The sequence below is a fragment of the Lissotriton vulgaris genome, chromosome 4_1, assembly GCF_964263255.1.
Source record: "Lissotriton vulgaris chromosome 4_1, aLisVul1.2, whole genome shotgun sequence".
NCBI classification, from domain to species: Eukaryota; Metazoa; Chordata; class Amphibia; order Caudata; family Salamandridae; genus Lissotriton; species Lissotriton vulgaris.
In genome coordinates this window covers 1,624,882,204-1,624,904,140 of record NC_141691.1, presented here as the reverse complement: position 1 = coordinate 1,624,904,140, position 21,937 = coordinate 1,624,882,204, and the positions used below count along the sequence as shown (strand labels likewise).

Genomic DNA, 21,937 nt, shown 5'->3' with positions numbered 1-21,937 from the left:
AATAAAGCAAATATGCAGTTTATGTAGCACACACTACAGCACTTTATGTATAGGGGCCTTCCGTGGACAGCAACCAGACTGACCCCCTGTTATAGTGATATTTTAAACTACGGTGAGATGGGGCAAAATAGCTTGTGGTATTTTAGGTAATTAACTCCCTCAGTAACTAGGTCGTAGACATATGCAGGTTTGCACTATGCACTTTGCCACTTTTTGTATCTTGTGCCCACCTGGTACCCCAGGCCCTTTCAGTAATATGTATTTTACCCACGGTTGGGGCTAATGGGAGTGGGCCCTCGTAGTAGCGTAAGGCATGGTGGGGAAATGTGCAGCAGCTCTTTGCTCTCAAGGTATAGAAGTTATTTTGGCATCACCTACATAATTTGGGGAGCCCCTTCCCCCCCCCTGTAACATCATAGCCTGGGATGGGGTTAGGTATCCTTGTTCCTGCTAAAACACTATTGCTCATCCTAGGCATTCAGGGGACGCCTCGCCAGAGGACCACAGTGATGTACCGTGCATCTTACATACATTAGCCAGGTTAGGCCTTTTAATGTTTTTTATAGGGAGAAAGGCAATGGGAGGCCTTAAATGTGATTTTTGCCTTTTATATGCCTTTAAGCAATTGGACGGTATATCGAATGTATATTTTGTATATGTTTGTGGTTATTATTAACTTATAAAACCTGGCATATTTATTATCAACACCCTGATATTGGAAGAATGCTCGTATAATGTGTCACCTTACTCTATGGCACCAAAAGTGATGTGGATTTTTTTTTTAAGAACAAGTAGACATCCCTTGCACGAATGTACAGGGGACACAGGTTAGCTGAAGTTCTAAGAGTATTGATATTTGGGCAGTCTACTTGATACTCTTATTTTTTTGCTCCTCAAGACTTTTTTGTTGACTGATATACTTTATGCTCCCATAAAAGGATATTTAAGTGAGAATTATATATATAGTCTGACCTGTGGTGCTGCAGCATTGTTCCCATGTCTTCATTCTTGTACTGAGTTCTTGGCACACCTTCTGGCTTACGATTAAACCTTTTACTCAGACCTTGCTGCCACACAGCCTGCTATACCCTCCCTTTCTCCATACACCACTGTGGGTGTAAATAGGGTTTGTCCTTCAGCCGGTACCCAGCTTGCATCCCACTCACACATGGATTTCACTCTTGTACAGAGGACTAAGGGAACATCACACCGTGCACTCTGCGCCGCTGGAATCAACTAGGCATAGTTTTTGCTGGTTGTTATGAGTATGGAATTTGCAACTGCCAACGGTTGCAACCCAACTGATAGGGGATGTGGACTCTGCGTGTAGTGGGCTGCAGAGCACATCTAGAGCTAGATGTGCCTAGGCAAATAAATGAGCAGTGCGTTTGGTGTCTAGAAAGGCTTTGCCAGAGCTAGTGATAAAACAAACCCTGTACTTGCAGACTACCATGGAAAGCCTTTCTTAACATAAACCAAATACATTTTTACTATTGTATTTTTCATAAGTTAGATCCTCTATTTGTCAGCTGCCTATATCTACTCTTTGAATCCCAATAACTCAAAGTTATTGTGACCTTTGACAAAGGTCAAAAGGGACCTTTGCTGTGTCCAAAGAGCTTTTGGAGTGGCGGTTGGGAAACTATTATTGTCTGGCTAGTTTGCATGCTTAATGCAGTCTGAGAGAATGCTAAAACGTTGAATATGTTCTGTACCTGTCGTTTTTCTGGCAGAATCCCCTACTAATTTGTACTTACTCAGCTGGTCCTTTTTGCAGGAGGTCACTTTTAGCCTTTTGATGCTCTCAGCCTTCATGACCCAGAACCTACCTCACAGCCTTTAGCCCTGCGCACAGAAGTGCTTGTCCCTGTGCTCATCCCATGTCCCTAAAAATATCTGCTTAATTTAATAACCGGACCTTACTCCGTGACAATCTCTCAGATTTATAATGTCTACTTTGATTGTTTATTGTACAGACGTGATCACACTTGCTCCACCTGCAATTGGAAAAGTGGGGAAATCAACGTCTGTCAGTCCAGATTTCAATGGAGTAACCGTAAAGTTAGATTTCTACTACAACATAAAATGAGTTTTCCATGCTGCTGCTGTTACCTTAGTGTTTTTCTCAGCATTGGACCATATGAAATTCAAACAATCATATTTAGTTGGTGACATGAGGCTGTGTAGGTCCATCTTAGTGAATGTAGGCCATCTAGGCAGTCTCTGGTGATCTGTAAATCTCTGGTGACGTAACAAAATCCCACATCTAGGACTCTTTCACAATCGAACCACCTACGATGTTAGCTCAAAGATAATTATTTTCCAGAACCCCCTCCACAATTTGGAACAACCTCCAAATCCGTTTAACAACAGTGCCTGATATACTTTTGTTATGCAAAAATACATATTTGCAAGAAACCTTAACTAAGAACCTTCAGGATAAATTACTTCAGGTCTGGGAACCAAGATCTCACAAGACAATATGTAACTTACAACTCCTCGAATGGGCGGGATTTAAAGGTGTAGTGTGTCACACTAGCATATTTTATAGTAGAATATCTCCACAAGGTCTTCTGTCTCTACTACCTGACCACTTACCCCCTCTCCCCTTGCGATCAACCTGAACTTGGTGGTTGATTTTTAAAAATATTTTTCGTAAGCTCATCATGTAGTTATTGTTACATGTAAAGAGCTCAAATACTAACTGATGACGTGCCTCTCTAGGAAAACAATCTAAATAAAACTGTTCTGTAGATTACTTGTACTGCTGAAGTTGCTTGCATATATTTTTGTGTGTGTAGCTAACATTTACATGTGTCTTATTTCAGGATGTTTCTATATTTACTATTGTGCCTTAAAGTATCGTTGCCCTTTTTATGACTACAAAAAAAGAAAAAGCATTTCAAACTTAGAGTTATTTTCATAACTAATATTTGATTCCATAATGTAATACGTTTTACTTTTTTTATTTTCAGGTCCTGAGTACATAAGGCAGAAGTTTCAAGATGTAATGGACATTAAAGAAATGCCCGAAGAGAAGGTACCACAAAAGCAACCGTCACCCAAGGAGTCGCCCCATTTTTATAGGAGAGGAACCACACCCCCACAAACACCTGAGGAAAAACGGAAGCCCACACCGCCAGCCCTCCCTGCAAATGTGAAAAGAAAAAACTTCAGCACTGCTGATAGCGGATACAGAAACGAAGATATATTTTCAGCCAAGGAGAACGTTACAGCTGACTTGAAGCCTCAGCTTTACAATTCATTTGCAAAGGAGGACGTGCCAATAAAACCTCTGCCAAAGTCTCCAGCAAGCCATAATCCTGCGAGCCCTGGTAATGGGCAGCTGCAGAGCCATTACCATGGCTACCAGGTCAAAGCAGACGCAGCCCTGCCTCCTTTAGAGCCAGAAGAAGATGCTGTCCCATCTCCTTCAACACTTGCACGAATGCCACCACCGCCCAAGCACAGTCCTAAGAAACCTTTTGTAAAACCACAAGCCAAAGAAAACAAACCGGAGCTCAAAGCGAAAAAACCTGAACCTGCTACACCAAAGAAACAAGCCATTAACACTCCACCTCCTTCCATGGAAATCGAGGAAAGTCATTCGGTAAGTACTGCAAGGATGTTTGTCTTTTTAAACGTCTTTATGCCTCCAAACTGACACTGGGCAGATTCCACCTTTGATGACTAGTGGCTCCCTTGCTTAACAGCAGTCTTTAATATTTCAAGTTCTTTTTAACTCATCACTGGAGACACCGGTATATTTAAGTTGTCTTATTTAGGAAGAAAAACATTCCCCTTTGATGTATTTATTTATTTCAAACTATTAACCCAACTATCACTTGTAGCTTCCTTGGTGCTGAGCACACAAAGCTAATAACCTTTCAGATATAGGAAGTTCACAGATAAAAAGCCAAGGCATAAGACCTAGATGCTGATTAATTTATTGTATGCTATGAATCTGACAGAATTTGTTTACCATTTCTTATTTGAATTTCTTTCTCTTCTAAATGCTGCTATCACATTGCAAATGACACTTCAGTAGCTGTTAGTGTGCCTTTGGGTATCAGATTATTTAAGGACAACTTGTGGTTGGCTCCCAGGAGCGATGAAAGAATTTAAAGGACTATGTCAAAGTCAAGCTGTGTTGATGGGTATCTTGGTTTTCGAAAACTTCAGGATCCCTAATCCTCAAGACTAGTGTGGTGGCAACTGAAGGAGTAGGTCGTGGTTGCTGATCATGTGGGTGGACACCTCTTTTAAATGCTTGAAGGAAAGAAACTGCTAACTTCTCAAACCCGTAGGAAAATCCCAAGAAGATCGGAGACTTCCTGCCAAATGAACAATCTTACCTGCCAAATGAAGCATATAGGTTTACACGTTCGGTCTCCTTTAGCACAAGTTGTGTCCGACAAGCAAAGCCTATGCAAACAGGTCGAAATTTTCACCTAATCCAGACTGGGTTCAGGATTGTGAACACACACCTCTTACTTCATGAAATTCCTGCAGCCTCCTGACTGATCTGTCTTCAAGAATTACATGGCTACCATGCAGACAGAAAGACGGAAGTTTGATGTCTTCATCATGTGTTTAGTAATCTATGCATCTCATTTTTTTAGAGCTGCGCAGTGTTAGAGGCTTTCCAAAGATCACTTCTTATTGATGTGATTTGCAAGGCAGAGATGCGATCTGTAGTACTCCAGAGGGGTTGTAGCTGCTGCACTGAGCTGGATTTAGTCCTACCTGGTTGATTGAGCCCAAGCTGCCGGTCTTCATCCCTTTTGGCCCTTAGAATCCTTATGGTGGCATTCAAAAGGCTTATCCTTTACTCTTATGCTCTTTGGGGCCTGCATAGAACCGCTTGAGCTCTAATTCACTCTCTTTATGCCTATTCAGATGACACCAAGCTGTTTATCGAAATGATACACTCAGGGATGCCCCTGTAAAACCTAAGCATATCTGTGGGCGACCTCTAGACTCTTCAGAAATACAGTTCTTTGACACTTTGAGACGACCAAGGTTTTTGTTCTTGGTCTCTTGTCATCGTGAACAGAGCTTTGTAGTCAACAGTCCTATCCCTGTTCCCACTCTGTCCCCAAAGTCCACAAAGTTTTATTTTAGCTCATGCTGTTTCCCTCAGGTAAACAAGATTGTGTTCATCTGTATTCACTCCTTGAATAGCTTGTGTAGAATTCTTCCCTTGCTACATTGGGATAAGCATTACCTCGGATTACATTTCTTAACACTAGGCTACAGAAATGCTCTACACTTGGAAGTGCCCAGCTGCTTTACTAGCAGACTATAGATTGTTCAGAACACGTGAGCTTGGCTTCTTTTTGGACATAGGAGAAAATCTATTTTCTTGCTGAAAGCTATATTCATTTCATGCCATCCTTGTGACCCATTATACCTTCAATCCCAATGGATCTATCTCTTTTCAAAAAACACTCAAACAACATAATCAGCCCGGCATGTTTTCTGGATCCTAATTCTTGAGAAATGTCCTAATATAGACTTTCCAGACCCCACTCGCGCTGAGGACTTAAGTAATGTGTCAACCCAAGACAGAAAGCCAATTGGACTGCAACCCCCTCACAAGCCAGTGAGCAATATTTGAGTGAGATGTGTTTCAGGTAACAATCCTTCTTGAGAGATATCACGGCGATAACTAATGGTATCCAAACCCAATTTCATTCTGGAAAGGCACACTCAATAATACTAGAAAACAAACAATATTTTTAAAATGTATATGTACATTCAAAATCCTATCCAATATGGATGGTCACTTTTAAAAGAATCTGCAAAACGGTAGCCACATCGTTTGACAGGAGTGTGAACTGTAAAATAAATATTGTAACTGATTGTTTAAATCGTAAAGCTTTCGGGCTAACCAATTAATCGTGGCACCAAATAAAAGGCCTAATTTGAGTTTCAGAGATAGATCATTCCCACATACCTTCGCTGAACAATTAAGCCAATGTTCACTGAAATAGCAGCATCTGCTATTCTTGTCTGCATTGAATGGAAGGCCAATAAAGCCACAGAGTGAAAGGTAAATGCACCTTCATTCAGCAAAGGAAGATTTCGATTCTCCATGAACTCTGTCCTAAGTTGTTGGCACGAAGTCCCCTCTATCTTTTCACACTATAGGGTTCATTACGATGGGGGACGGACTTCAGTTCGTCCACCATCATGTCCGGGAGTGGGACTGCCCGCTTACAAGACGGCGGTCCTACAGGGAGTATTACAATACAACCACCACTGCGGCGGTCGCACCTTCTACATTTAACATCGCGGTGGGTGCTGCTAACGACAGCACCTGCCGCAATGTTAAAAATGCACTGTTTACATCTCCCTGCACTATGTGGCATGCACTCCACGGTGCCTGCCACATGGTGCAGGGAAATGTAGGGGGGCATCATAGGTGTCCCACAGTGCTCTTTTCCCTGGCCCAGGTATTAAGAGGGGCTAGCTACGGGCCCCAAAATCCGTTTTCCACCTTCTGTTTCACGGCAGGTTGACCGCCGTTATATGACCGACGGAAAAGGGAAATCATAATCCTGACGGCGGTGTGTGACAGGCACCACCACCATGCTGGCCAATGCGGCTGCTCCGGCAGTCAGTCGGAAAATGACTGCGTGTTGGAACTGTGGCGGATGGTCTTTCCGACTGCCAAGTTTCCACCCACCATGGTAATCTGGCAGGTGGAAAACCGCAGTACGCTGGCAGAAGGCTCGACAAATGAAAGGCTGTCGGTGGCGTGTCTTCCGCCATCTTAATCAGGCCCTAAGTTCTTAGTTCATATAACATGTCTATTCAATGTTGAACCTTTCAAAATAAATAATTAGCAGAAAAGGGCTTGGCGCCCCTTTACTTACTTGCATTCTGTGAATCTGTGTTTTTGTTTAAAAAGCAATAAACGAGAAATAAACTTATCAGTTTCCATGAAACTTTGCCTATCATTTAAAACAATCATTAGAACAAGAGATTTGATTCATATAAAAAGTGTAAATATATTCGAGCAGACTTGATATCATGTGGCAAATATTAATAACATGAAGAAATGTGCATTTTATATTTCAACATTTATATCTTATAGTCAACATATGTAATTCAAAAAAGGCGATACCTGAAAGAAAAACACACAATGACCATAACAAGCCATGCACCTTTGGTCGCTCTAATCACTCTCGCAAATGTGCTCATTGCTTGGTGTCTGTTCTTTTTGCATTTTAATGCAAGTGTTCCAAATGGTCTTTTTTTTATCTCTGATCTACTGAAAAACATTTTTCTTTTTAAAGACAGCTGAAAACATACCTCTACCTGCTGTAATTTGTATCCATGCGCCTGACCCCTCAGTTGTCTGGGATAGGATATATTTTGTAATGGTGCACTTTCTGGTGCAAATTCAGTAATCACTCTGGATGACAGAGTAGGAACCAAAGAGAAAGCTTATAGCGCAAGTGATTGGACATGGAGTGTCGTCGGCACATGGAAAACTTGTTCAATCCTAATTCTGTGTAAAATAATCATCCACAGATACAGTATATGGTAAATCTTACTAATGCCATTGTAATGGGATTTTTCATTATATGCATAAGTGAGCAGCTCCTTACATCCAGTGCATTTTTATTCTGGCATCCTCTGATCTATTGTTGGTATGGCAAATGTTATGAATATCAAAGTGTAAAATTGGATTTTATGTCCGCTTATACCAGCTGTCCTCAACCTAATACATCCTAATAAATAACACTGGTCACAGTTTCGTAAATACGTTACATGCAATTCAAGGAGTAAACAATGCAAATACCAAAAAGTTACACCTCCAAATATTCTTCAACCCTACAATATTTTGTAAAGAGAAATTTCTTTTTCAATTATTTGAATACCAAATAAATTCCACATGAATCATAAATTGCAAAATTGATTATATCACAACAGTCCATTTGTAGTATTAATGTTTATTAACACATCACACAATCTTTTATTTAACAGTGCCAGCCAGCCATTTTGATGTTGGCAGTCAATTTTCATTTCATTTATAATCTTTATTTCGGCACAATAGAGCCATAAAAGATGCATAAAACATAAGTTACTCGATACTAGGTCCATATAAGGGATTTAGTGGTTTTACAGATTACACTGATACGGTTAGGAAATCGTTACAATAAAAACTTAATTTAAATAGATTAAAAAGGCATCAAAATATAAAAAGGTATAAAAAACACATGGATTTCATTACTTCAGTCCAGCTCGTCATAATTTCTTGTTATAAATAATGCTTTAAGAACTAAAAATATATATACACAATTGATCTGACCAAAGTAACAGCAACGTTTTATAATCAATTACTTTACAATTACATCACAGTTCCATTTAAAGCTTCAGGCCCACTTTGTCACGTATAAAACTTGTTGCTAACAGGAATCTGCTGACACCGAAAACTATCACCTGTCTATTATCGGTCTTTAAAATCCTTTCCGCTTCTTTGTATGAGCGTACTCCCAAATTTAAGCATAGAGGTTTAATCCATCTTTTCCGGATTGCCTCATAAGCTGGACAAAAAAAGAGGATATGCGACTCATCTTTTTGTATTACATGGGCACATGGTGCATAGGTCACTAATCTTTGTGGTATGAGTACTTGTCCATCTGGCTAGGGTCTTGTTTGTTTTAAAGGTTCCTTACCTAAGTTTTATATAAAATGTTTTAACCAGAGGTGGTTGGACCTCGTCCAAAAACTGCTCAAAATAAGCACAATCTTTAAATGTAAGAAAGTTACTTATCAAAGTTCCTCCTGTTCTGTCATTTAGCAAGCTATGATCAATATATACCCAGAATGCAGATTTCAATAGTTTTTTTCGAGTTTTGGGTCAATGTTAAAGGCTCATTCCAAAACTGCGCCAAGCCAGTCCTTTTCAGCCATGTACGCACATGTTTTAACCAGACGATTTTATTATTCCGGTCTATTCCCATTATTCCTTGCAGGCCATCTTTATAATCAACTAGCTCAGGTCTAGACAAGAGTCTCACTCATAAGGATAGTGGTCTCAAGATAGCATAATGGTCCGTACGTTTCATATTTAATTCAAGCATTACTGGTATTAATGGCGTACTTGTCAGCAGTCTCAAGAGCGCCCTATAGAATTTTTTTTCGCTATTCAAGAAGACATTCCTACTCGATGACCCCCATATTTCCACCCCATATAATGCAGCGGACTGTGCCGTAAATTTAAAAATCTCAAGTGTCGTAGAGAGAGCCTTACTATGACTGTTCCCATGTTTTTTCATAATTGGTAAGGTGTTCTGTATCAGTATCATTCTACTTCTTTCTACTTGTGTTTTCCACGATAGTTGTGAATCTTGTGAAATGCCCAAGTATGTAAAATTCTGCACATATTCTAACTTTTGACCGTTTAAAACAAGTTCCCCCTGAAGGTTTTATGAGGGTTTATGGCCATGTATTTAGTCTTATTGGTCTTAATATCAAGGCCCTTTCCTTTGCAATATGTTTGGAATTAATTTAATAAGTGTTGCAGACCTCTGGGCGTTTGAGATATCAATATAGTATCGTCTGTGAATAAGTGGGCTGGAACCCTTTCTCCGTTCAATTTCGGTGCATCGTTGTTACAGCCCTCCAAATATGATGGGATGTCATTAACAAACATTGAAAGTAATGTAGGTGCCAACACGCATCGTTGGCGAACTTCCCTCTTAGTAGGGATTGCATTTGTTAGTTCACCATTTGGACCCCATCTTACTTTGGCATAATTATTTTCATGCAACTTTATAATCTGCTGCAGAAGGCAAACTGGAAGCCCTTGACAATGTAATGACTCCCATATTAGTTTGCGTGGGATACGATCAAAAGCAGCCCTAAGGTCTACGAATGCGACATACAAATACCCCTTCCTCATCTTAACATACTTCCAACATAAACAGCAAAATCTAAAAACCTGGTCTATAGTGCCTATTTTGGGTCTAAAACCTGACTGGAACTTCGTGAAGACAGCTTTCTGCTCTATCCATTTGTTCATACGGTTTAAAATATGCCTTGCATAGATTTTTTGTAAGATATCCATTAAACTAATAGGGCGATAGTTAGCTGGTTCCTTCCTATTGCCCTTTTTAAAAATCAATACGATTTCTGCCCCCCTCCAAATATCCGGAAAATCCACGCCTGCTGCTAAAGCATTGCACAAATAATTAATGTAAGGCGCCCAGACGTTAATTCTGTGTTTATATAAATCGCCTGGAATTTTATCCAGTCCGGGTGCCTTTCCATTTTTTTACCACATTGATAGTCAAAACTGTTTCCTCTAGTTCAAACTCCAGTTTGGATACACTAGGGCTTAACAGTAAAACATCCTTATTTGAAACCCCAACATTTTCTGGTGCCCTGTATTGCTGAGTAAAATGTTCGACCCAGGTTGTCTCATCAAGAAAGACATCCTTAACTACTCCTCCGGTTCAATTCCCCCTGGCCACTTATCTCCAGAACCCCACTTGGTCCTTGTTCTTAGCAGCCATCAGCAATTCTGACCAACTTTCCTCATCCCAATTTGTTTTCACCTTCTCTTTTATTTTCCTATATTCTCTTCTGGCTTCCTTAATTTCAATTCGGTTCTTATTTTTTATTGTTTGTAGTAGTCTAACCTTGCCATTACGGCAATTCTTGTCTTAGCAGGATTTCCTAATTAACATTAAATTTGTATTTTTGGTGTTTCTTTTTGGCTTTTTTCGTTACCAACGGTATTAATGATTTAAAGAAACCCTTATGTAAGTCTACAAAGGCACTCCCTTCAAGCGGTATACTAAAGTGTCTAAGGAAAGTGTCAGCTAGTGTACTATAAATTTCCGTTAGTACTTCGCCATGTTCAAACATGTGGGCCCATTTTAATGAGCGGCGATTATTACTGGCTAGTATAACATCATAGGTTGCATTGGCTACTTCATTGTTCGTAATTGAGCCAAGCAATAAACTATTAAGGAGTGACAATTGGAGCGGACAATGGTCGCTCTCAATTCTAGGCATAATCTCTAAATTAATTACATAGGTCCAGATATCGCGAGAAACCATAATATAATCTATTTTGTTTTGGGAATTATTCCTAAAGAAAGTGGCGGCCTTTAATGTATCTGATGGGAAACGACCGTTACAAGCTCTCAGCCCCTAGGTAACTGTCATCCTCGTGATTTGTACAGCTAATACAGTGCAGGGAACTGGGTTGATGTAATTTAATATAGGGATATTATTGGCACTGTCCTAGTCTTCAAAGATGTCTCCAAGCCCTATAATTGGCTCGTAGTTACAAATTAAGTCTCCACCTATTATAATTTTTAATTCTCCCTCCAAGCAATTAAGGAGTGAGTCCAACTTTTCTAATGTCTGTGACTCTTTTGCCAAGGGACCCGGTCTGTTATACACATTAAATAAGTGAAACACCCTCCTTCCTTCGTATTTATTCTTATTCCGAGTATATCCATTGAATTAAAACAGAATTCTGTAATTCTAATCTCAAGTATTACTTTTACCCCTATTACAATCCCCCCCTGGGCCTTCCACTTGCAGAGGAAACTGCGTCAACATGGAACGTTCTATACCCCACTCTATGCGGGGTATTTAATGCCCAAGTTTCCTGCAAGAGGCGAATATCACTTGTTACGAGATACTCGTTCCACTCCGGGTCACTAACATTTTTCCTGAGCCACGCTATGTTCCATGAGATTAATTTGAATCCTGGAGAATTACTACCACTCGTGGCTACCAAATATTCATTTACCGTAATATGACTTGTATTTACGTTTTCCCTTAGCAATACTGCTTCGCCACCCAAGCTCTGTGTAGTTTTTTGGGACACTAAACCATCCCCACCCATATCTACCTCCTGCACTATAGATGCATTGATCTGTGGTACAGTGTGAGGAGCAGCCTTTTCACCCTCCATATCTATTTCTGTCAATGCGACTAAATTTTCATCTCCCAGAGCTATTGGTAGATACAGTCAATCGACTGCCTTCAGGGAAGAAAGTTCTTGAAATCTGTTGGCAATATGAGGGGAGAAGGAGTTATCACAGTTCCGGGTTATTTCTCCACCAACTGGTCTGTAGAAGTACCCAAGAGGGAGGGCATGGATATTGGTATTCTGCGTCAAAATCTCCTCATGTATTCTTAATAAGTTGCAGACTGTGTGGGGACGCCTAAAGTTTACAACTATACAGTCGCCTTGGATGTTTTTCTTGTGGTCCCCCACCCTACCCTATGGACCATTAGGATTTCATTCATTTTTTGTGGGTTGAATCTTTTTTAAACTTTTGGAGCCAGTCTACAACTTTATTTCTAAGGTTATGCCATGTTTCAGTTTGGTCCTGCCTTAGAGCCGTCACACCAGTTAGTATTAAAACATACAGGCATGCAGCTGGGGGTAGATTTAAGTTATCGTGATTTGGGATTAAATCTATTCCACTTGGACTAGATACTGACCCCCTTATAACACCATTATCAGGGTGATCTACTCCCTTCACAATTGGGTCTCTTCATCTCTCTCCTGGATGGTTATTCTTACTTTGAGACTCCTTATTTCTTAGTGGTTCAACTCCTTTTTTTCCACAGTGCCAGTACTATTCGAGAGATCTATTCTTGGTTGCGCTAGGGTATGTCCATCAGCACTCACTTCCTTAGTTTTGGGATAATTATTTCTATGCTCAGCAAATAATTTGTACAACAAGGGGTGGTGAGGGACAGAGTCTCTGAATTAAGCAGAAAGCTCTCACCCAGTCAAGAGATCAGGGCTAGATCCAACACCGTTTTTTAGCTCACTGCACCATCCCAGTTTCAGAACCTGGCTGTATGCAAATTAGTCTGTTCCTGTCCCAGTGCATGATGGGAACAGGGCAAACCAAACTACACCCCCTTTTCTAAATCGTTTTTGGCCACTATAGGTGTGGCAGGGTATACTCAGACATGAGTCCCTTTCTCACTGCTCCATCAGGATTCAAGCAAGCCGGGCCGAAGAAGGCTGAAATGCCAGAAACCGGTCCCCGGTAGCTTGTCTCCTTTCTGGTGAAGAATTGGCTTGGTAGTTTAGTCTGCCCTGTTCCCATGATGCACTGGGCCAGGGACAGACTGATTTGCATATAGCCAGGTTCTGAGCTGGGATGGGGCAGTGAGATAAATAACGGTGATGGATCAAGCCCTGATCTTTGGACTGGGTAAGAGTGGTCTGTTTAACTCAGACACTCTGTTCATCACCACCCCCTTTTCTAAATCGTTTTTGGCCACTATAGGTGTGGCAGGGTATACTCAGACATGAGTCCCTTTCTCACTGCTCCATCAGGATTCAAGCAAGCCGGGCCGAAGAAGGCTGAAATGCCAGAAACCGGTCCCCGGTAGCTTGTCTCCTTTCTGGTGAAGAATTGGCTTGGTAGTTTAGTCTGCCCTGTACCCATGATGCACTGGGCCAGGGACAGACTGATTTGCATATAGCCAGGTTCTGAGCTGGGATGGGGCAGTGAGATAAATAACGGTGATGGATCAAGCCCTGATCTTTGGACTGGGTAAGAGTGGTCTGTTTAACTCAGACACTCTGTTCATCACCACCCCCTTTTCTAAATCGTTTTTGGCCACTATAGGTGTGGCAGGGTATACTCAGACATGAGTCCCTTTCTCACTGCTCCATCAGGATTCAAGCAAGCCGGGCCGAAGAAGGCTGAAATGCCAGAAACCGGTCCCCGGTAGCTTGTCTCCTTTCTGGTGAAGAATTGGCTTGGTAGTTTAGTCTGCCCTGTTCCCATGATGCACTGGGCCAGGGACAGACTGATTTGCATATAGCCAGGTTCTGAGCTGGGATGGGGCAGTGAGATAAATAACGGTGATGGATCAAGCCCTGATCTTTGGACTGGGTAAGAGTGGTCTGTTTAACTCAGACACTCTGTTCATCACCACCCCCTTTTCTAAATCAGCAAATAATTTGGCCCCTTCATCAATGATGTCACTCAAATTTTCAAACATGATATCTAGTTTCGCTATAGCCTGGTTTATTTGGGGCGATTTTACCATCTATATCCTTCATTCTAATGCCCAAACAATCCTTTATTTGGGCTAGAACAGAGTCTAAGGTGGTCTTAAAAATATCTGCAACTATTTATAATGTCTCAATCGCTCCATCTACTCTATTGGGGTAAGGAGAATTTTCAATCTCGGTTTGAGTACCAAAGGACCTACTAGAGGTCCCCGTATGTTCAATCGATTCAGTGTCCGCTTTATTTGTTGTCCCTAACAGCCTAGCGTCCCCATTATTTTTGGTGTTCCGTTTTCCCCGCGATGTAATCTTTGATCTTTCTTTCATTAATCCCCCTGCCTTAGCCCTCGAAGCCTTGTTGTTATTGATGGTGTTGCTGGTACATCCACATCAGGAGTTTCATTATGGCTAAGGGCCGGATTTACCACGGGGCTGCCTGAAGTGAGAGAAGGAGATACAATACAACTGGTCGTGGGCATTTATGGGGGATCAAGTAGAGTTGGTAAACCAAGTTCCTTATACGTTGGCAGTTTAGATGGATCAAGAGATAATCTTCTTTCGACAAGTTCGATTTTGTGGGTTATGAGTGATTCTGCCCTTAGGATAAAGTTGTCCAGTGTCCCTGCTGTACATTTTCGTTTGCTCATGATTAAAAACTAGGTACAACTTCTCTACTATGCAGGGTATCTTCTATGATCTACACTAGCAGAAGTTAAACCTTACTCACAACCAAAAATCGAAAGAAACCTACAGCTACTTAATGATCACAACTATGCAACTGAGTGGGAAATAAAAAGAAAGAGAAAGAAGCACCCCCTCCCTCCTTTTTACTTCCAATGTCTTGTTGATAAGAACAGGTTACAGTAACCCCCCAATACCAAAAGCCATGGTGCAATAAGCTTTTCCTCTTAGTCCAGGGACACGCTGGCTTAAAGTAAAACTAACACAGTTCTAGAATGATTAGCTATAACTGTCAGCATGAAGATGGAACTTATTTAAGCATACCCAGTAAGTCCATATAGATACAATGGCCAAGAGGGGTGGCCCGGCCAGGCCTCTGACGGCCGCAGACGGCCCGCCCTTGTCCCAGGCTTCTCCCGGTGCTCTCCCGCGCATGTTACGCGCAGCGGATGCCACGAAAAGTTATGTAGCGGCTGTGGGCGGGCCTCAGGAACAGATGACGGCAATACCCGGGCTCCTGGGACTTCGAGTCCTTCTGGAACACTCTCCTTTTGCCCCCAACAGAATCGAACAAAATACCGGCAGAGTCCTTACAAGGTGCCGCGAGAAGTTATGTAGCAGCTGGGGGCGGGCCTCAGGCACAGGTGGCGGCAATACCCGGGCTCCTGGGACTCCGAGTCCTTCTGGAACGCTCTCCTTTTGTCCCCAACAGAATCCAACAAAATACCGGCAGAGTCCTTACAGCGAAGCGGCACCACCGTACACCCAGTTTCGATGTAAGCAGCCAACACGAGTTTCAGGGGAAACTCCACCTCTTCAGGGCCGAAAAATATTTAAAATACTTCTCCCAAAGCTGTCAGTAGTACATTTTTTAATGTTTTTCTTCATACACCAGTTCTCCATTCGTGCCCAACACTGATCACACCTATATATTTCTCCAAAGTCGCTGTAGGTAATACATCTATTTCATTTCGATGTGCACCACCATCATAAGTGTATTTCCACAGGAACGGTCGCGTAGTGAGAGAGCGGTTTCCCTCATTCAAACAAATACCCATTACCATACTGGTGAGCACATCTTCATAATGTATATGTGCATATTATGTCCATATCCATTGTAAATAATGCTAGCCATGTCAACTCCAACCTAAGGGCTTCCTCAGAACAGCTCTTCCTTACCATTAGATATTGTTTCAAGAGGATACTGGTATTAAAATCTGCTAATCCAGGGACTGACAACATTGAATTCCATAAAACAAAGTATCCAGAATTGTTGCCACATAAACATGAAATAATGCAATTAGTTTGTGATCTATGTTTTAACATATCCCTACTTTGAATGGTTAAACCCGAAGGGCCCGATTCCCAAACTGCAAGATGTAGTGCGTAATGTAGCACTACAGGGTACTACTTACTACAAAATGCTATTCACAAACCTATGATTATAAATCGTTTTGATGGAGAGATCCTCACATGTGTAAGTTTACTAGCTATTAAGTAAGTGTGAGAGGGACCAGATGAAGTCATTGGACAGTGGGCATACATAACTACTAAATGGGAGGGGCTTAGGGATTATTAAAGGGGAAATTAGGGGAGGCATTTTGGAAGGACATGAACCCACCCACAAAAGAATACACCCATTGCTATTCACAAACTGCACTTCTTAAGTTGCTACAGCCAGAAAAGACCTGGAACATTTGTAAATGTACCCAAGCTCAGCAATGGAGTAAATCCAAAACCATGCATAGCCAGCCACTGGTACTGCAACACCCTCTAATTGAAAATATTGTAAGTAGGGACCTAACATAGAAAATAATGTGAAATTAAATTATTTAAGCTAGCTAAAATATAAATACATTTATTTTAATTAAAAAAATGTGTTATCATTACTTTATTTCAAAATATTTCAAAAGCTGTTTTAAATAAACTTGTAACATTAATTTCTATTGAGATATAAATACATTATAAATAATTCTGTACTTTTTATCAATTCTGCACATGACTTTTTAAAAATGTAATTATTATTATATTATGTAATAAAGAAACATTTTACTTTTGACTGGATTTTTTTTAATTGAAAGTTCAGAAAATAATTCTAATTTACTTTAATATATTTAAAGTAGACACTTTTTAAATTCAAATCAATAGTGCTGTAGCATTTTCATTTTTTCTACATTTAGAAAATGTAACATTAATTTTCATTAATATTTAACATACAAATATATTTACAATTCCTTTTCATGTTTAATACATTTGTGGTTTTTTTCCACTTTTTCTTATACATTAGTATAAAAAGTTCCCCCCCACCGGGTGGAGAGCTCCCTGTGGGAAAGTGGACGTAAAAGTAAAAACGTTTATAGAAAAAGAAAAAAATTGTAAAATGGTCATTTGTCTTTCTAGATAATACTTGATCATATTAATTTGGCGATAAGACATGTTGGGTCATGATTAGATTTAGCATAATTTGCCTTATAATTTATTTATGGCATATAATAAACAATTCTGTGCCTTAATGTTCTACCTCTTGATGGAGACAAATCCATTATGGTGTGATTCTGTGACCAGGATATAAGAAGCATGACATTAGTTGATAGATCTAGACAATAAGGAGATGTCAAGGTGAGTGTCCGTCCTGCTCTCAAGGAGTAGGTGGGGGATGCACCCCATGTCTCTTAGTCTTGTCAGACCTAGAACTGGGGAGCTGCTTGTCAGCACAAAATGGCATAACATAGTAATTGTGCAATCACAAGCCTTTTGAAGAAAGGAGTGAGACTTTTTTGGAAGTCTGAGAGTGAGCAGAAAAAAAGGTGAACAAAAAGTGAAGGTGGAAGCAAAAGGAAAACATGTGAAGCTTCCCAATTAAGATTTACAGTTTATGAAGCTCCCGAAGCCTAAACAGCCTCCAGTCCCAGCGGCTAAAACTGTGCTTCTAGTTTGCCAGGTCAAGTAGGTCCTTAGCTTAATATGATACATAAGGAATTGCTCTCACAAAGCCTGATTCAGAACATTTCAGTCCTAAAAATGGATCTTATGAGAGTTATTACATAATGCAGTGATCAAATACCACTTGAATCTTGCTCCCTAATTCATAGCATGAAGTCCATTACTCTGCATGAATTCGGGCAAGACATTGAAGATGCTTCCCCCTAGGCAAACTCTGCATTATCTCCACACTCACCATTTGATAGTAGTTGGCAATCATACCCTTTGTTAGGTCTCCCCAAATGCACTACAACCCCCTCAATTCAAGTTGATGTCAGCTCAAGACAGACAAAGCCTGCTTGAGGTGGTACTGAAAAAGGTATGTCTTTGTCTGACTGCATTCAGCGCAGTCTTGACGATACAGCCGGTGCCCAATTATACCCTTCACTGTCATCAGCCCCAAATGCAAACTCAACTGAGCAAGCTGCGAAAACTGCGCTTTTTGTGCCAGATACTCAAGACAATTTTATTGGACATTAAAAAATTCAATAATCCCATTCTCAAGCTATGCTGTAGCTACAGGGTCATTCAAACAAGATTGATCTGAAATACCTCAGTTTCCAGAAAACCTAGAGGAACTGGAGCACAATGTGTTGGATCTTGAAGATCAACAAAAATAATTGCTAACCTATTCATGAGAAGGAAATCACTGCATTAAAGACTGTACAGGAATAATTTGAAAATTATTCTCCTCGATCTAACCTACGGTTTCTGGGGTCCCCTGAAAAACTCAAAAATCATGACAGCCTGATTCCTTTGGTGGAAAGGCTAATCAAGAAACATAGTCTACCAATGTATTCCACCAATTTATCATGTATGCCAGCCCATAACTCCTAGAGGAGAAGTGTGGCTCAATGATTAGAGCGGCAGACCCTGGCAGAGGTCTAGCCCAGGACCAGGGTTCAATTCCCCGCCTCGGCGGGTCTTGGGCTCAAAAAATTCCACGGACCTGATAATTCTCGCCTCAGTGCCTATTCCAATCATGGAGTCCCACTCTGCAACTTTGGGCAATAGCCTGCTTAATCTCCACAACAGCCCCCACAACGCTAAGGATGCCTGGCCTCCACCTTGGCGGTGCCCAGGAGTGGACGCCTCACAGGGAAAGCCAGGATGGGTTCCACAGCGGTATTCGTACAAGCGCCTTGAGACCCTTGCAGGTGAGTAGTGCGCTATACAAGTATCAATTTACAATTCACAATAGACCACACACACAATAAGCAAGTTAGGTTTCCACTTAACGTTTTAGTTAACTTTTCTGATTATTGTATAATGGAGCACAATTGGGAGGAAAAGGTTATTTGACAATTCGAAAGATTTTACGTTTAAGGAACACTCATATGACCATTACTTTGACTCGACAGGAAACAGTCACAGAACATGTGAGGTATTGTTTAAAGCAGCCAGGTAGGAGGCGATGCTCTGTCAGCCATCAAAAATGAAATAACTCTACAGCGGACTATTCCAGATCTTTTACTTTGTACAACTAGCTTGAAACTTCATAAATGAAGTACAAAGTGATATATGTTGAGTAAGAGGGTCAGGAAGGAAAGTTAACTGTTCTACAGAAATTACTCACTCTATCATCAATTGAAAACTTAAAAAAGAAATATTGTGCTGAAAAAGTAATGTTCAATGCTATGGTATCGATGTTGCTGCTCAAATTGTTGTTTCTTCGTTGCATGCCCTGGCCATTTTGAAAGCAGTTAATATGCCTTTTATATGCATTATCCAATATGTTCTTCATAATAATATTGTAGACTAGTTAACTGTAATGTTTTGATACATTAACTGTTGGCACCCCTTATATGTTTCTGAAAAAATATTAGCTGTCTTCATAGGCTGCGACATAAGGGGAAGGGAAAGACCACATCTTTTCGTTCAGTAGGATGGAAGGAGTACATAAAAGTGTGCAGTGTTGAAGACTAGGGTAATAATGGCGTGATTTGGTTTGGTTCATTAGTATACCCTTTTCAGTAGATGATATTGTCTTTCTTGTTTTTTTCATCTTCATATCCTGCTTTGCTGTAGTAAGCAAAGGTTCCCTACAGTGTCTAGTTACAATAATAGACTGTTTTGTTAGCCCAAAATATGGGAGGATGTGAAGGGTGTTCACTTTCTAAGGCAGTAACACTGGGTGCAAATCTTTGAGATCCTCTAATTGGGGTCACATTTGCAATGTAAGGACATCTTCGGGCATTGCCCTTTTTATGTCTGCACGCAAGGGGGAATGGGAGAATGAAGAAAGGGCACCAGGTGTGCTAGTAAAAAAAAAGTTGGAAATCAACTGTTCTCTGGAATTCTCCAATTTAGCACTTCATGGATTTTCTCTCAATAGGGCAATAAAAACCCTATCATGCAATGTAATTTACATAAAAAATAAACAGAAGCCCAATGTAATTTTCTGGCAGGAGACCAAGCCAAACATATTCATTCTATGGTGGGTCTGCCACATACCATTTGCTTACTCCAATGCAGCCGCCTACTGTGGGGTGGCTATCTATTTGAAGATAACACTAAAATGTACAATATTAAATAATAAAATCAAATAGTATCACTTAGATTGAGGGCTGTGGGTTACAGCCACCATAGGCACAAGGCAGTTCGAATTTGTGAAAGATTTTAGTTTGTTTCGTGATGAAGTAGAAGCTCTTCTTCAGGTATATAATTTTCCAATGAGTTAAGAAGCTCCCATAATATTGGGTGGGGATTTTAGTTTTATTCAGACACCTAAACTAGAGGCTTCATGTTAAAGGCAAGAAGCAGTAAGAACCAAGCACAGCATCTGTAATCTCTAAATTGAAATTAGATTGTATCCATGCCATGATGATCGTATACGAGTTTCTCATCTAGGTTAAATTAATCTTCTATATTCGACTTCTTTTAAGACTCCAAAATGTAATTATGAATACCTCACCTATTGTTTCAAACTGCTTTTCCGATCGTGCTCTTTTATTGTTAGAGATTGCAGCAAATGTACATCATTCCCAAACTTACTATGGACATTCTATCAGCCACTACTTTTAGTTTTATCATACGAGCACATACCGTTGTAGCAGAGTTTTCCCAGAACAACCTTGCAATCAATCCATGGCCAATGTTATGGGATGCCTTTAAAGCTAGCAGAAGTGATCTCACACTCGGCTAAATTATCCAAGGTAAGAAAAGCCATGATTGAAACTGCTGTTGAAATTACATCTATTTTTTTGCTAGTTTTTAATTCCAGAGACAATTGTAAACAATTGTCATAAGCACAGCAACACCTAATTACTTCATCTCAGTTAAGCTACTCAACAAAAGAAATATTGAGCAGAAGCATTGTGAAGAAAATGAGCATACAGGTGAACTACTGGTTTGGACAGCTAAAGTCAAATCAAATAGGAATAGAATAACTAAAATCATTGATTCTTTATCCAAATTACTAGTTTACTAACAAAGATTTATTCTACAAATCGTTTTAAATCACTATAAATCAATTTATCAATGTCCAAAAGTGATCAGCATGGATTTAATTTCTCAGCATTCGGAGAAAATACAGCTCACTAAACTGTCCCTAGATCAACAAACAAGGTTAAACAGTACTATAACCGCTTCCAGAATCAAAATGGGCTAAGAAATGTAAAAACCAATGGGAGAGATGGTATTCCCATTGAGGTATATAAAGAATTTTTTTCACCAACTGTGGAAGAATATTTAACCAAATTATGCTGGAGAGAAGGCTCCAGCTTTCTTTTCCAATGCTTAAGCAATCTGTTTCTTGAAAGGCAGGAAATCCCCAATAATCCAAATTCTTATAAGCCTATTATCCTGTTAAAAGACAATTGTAAACTTTTCACTGAAATATTGACCAATAACATTGTCGGTCACTTTTATTTTTAATCCATAGAAAGTCTATTTTTTATAGCTAACCGGTATATATTGGTGAATACAAGTGATTTAATTCATAGCATTGATTACTTTTCACAATATAAATATAAATCAGCAATATTTATGATTGGTGCTGAAAAAGATTTGAATTTAGCGAACTAGTCTGTGTTATTTGATATACTGTTGAATTACTCAATACAATCCAACTTTTACATTCTGCAGCAACAGCGTCAACTATTTTAAATGCACTCATCATTATTTATTTGTATATTTAATAAAAACCATTACAAAACAATTCTCTTATTTGACATGCTAAATAATATCTGGAGAATGGCTTGCATAAAAAGAGCTTACAGGTGAACAAGTACAAATTAAAAAAAATGAATT

The 21,937-nt window shown here is 40.1% G+C and overlaps 1 protein-coding gene across 1 annotated transcript in view; it reads left to right on the top strand.

Moving 5' to 3' along the window:
• The window catches only part of JPH1 (junctophilin 1), a 588,508-nt gene that overhangs the window by 485,649 nt on the left and 80,922 nt on the right, over positions 1 to 21,937 (top strand). The window contains exon 4 of the mRNA XM_086965899.1: positions 2,976 to 3,610. Coding sequence (XP_086822025.1) covers positions 2,976 to 3,610 — 635 coding nt within the window. The remainder of the gene's footprint in view (positions 1 to 2,975; positions 3,611 to 21,937) is intronic.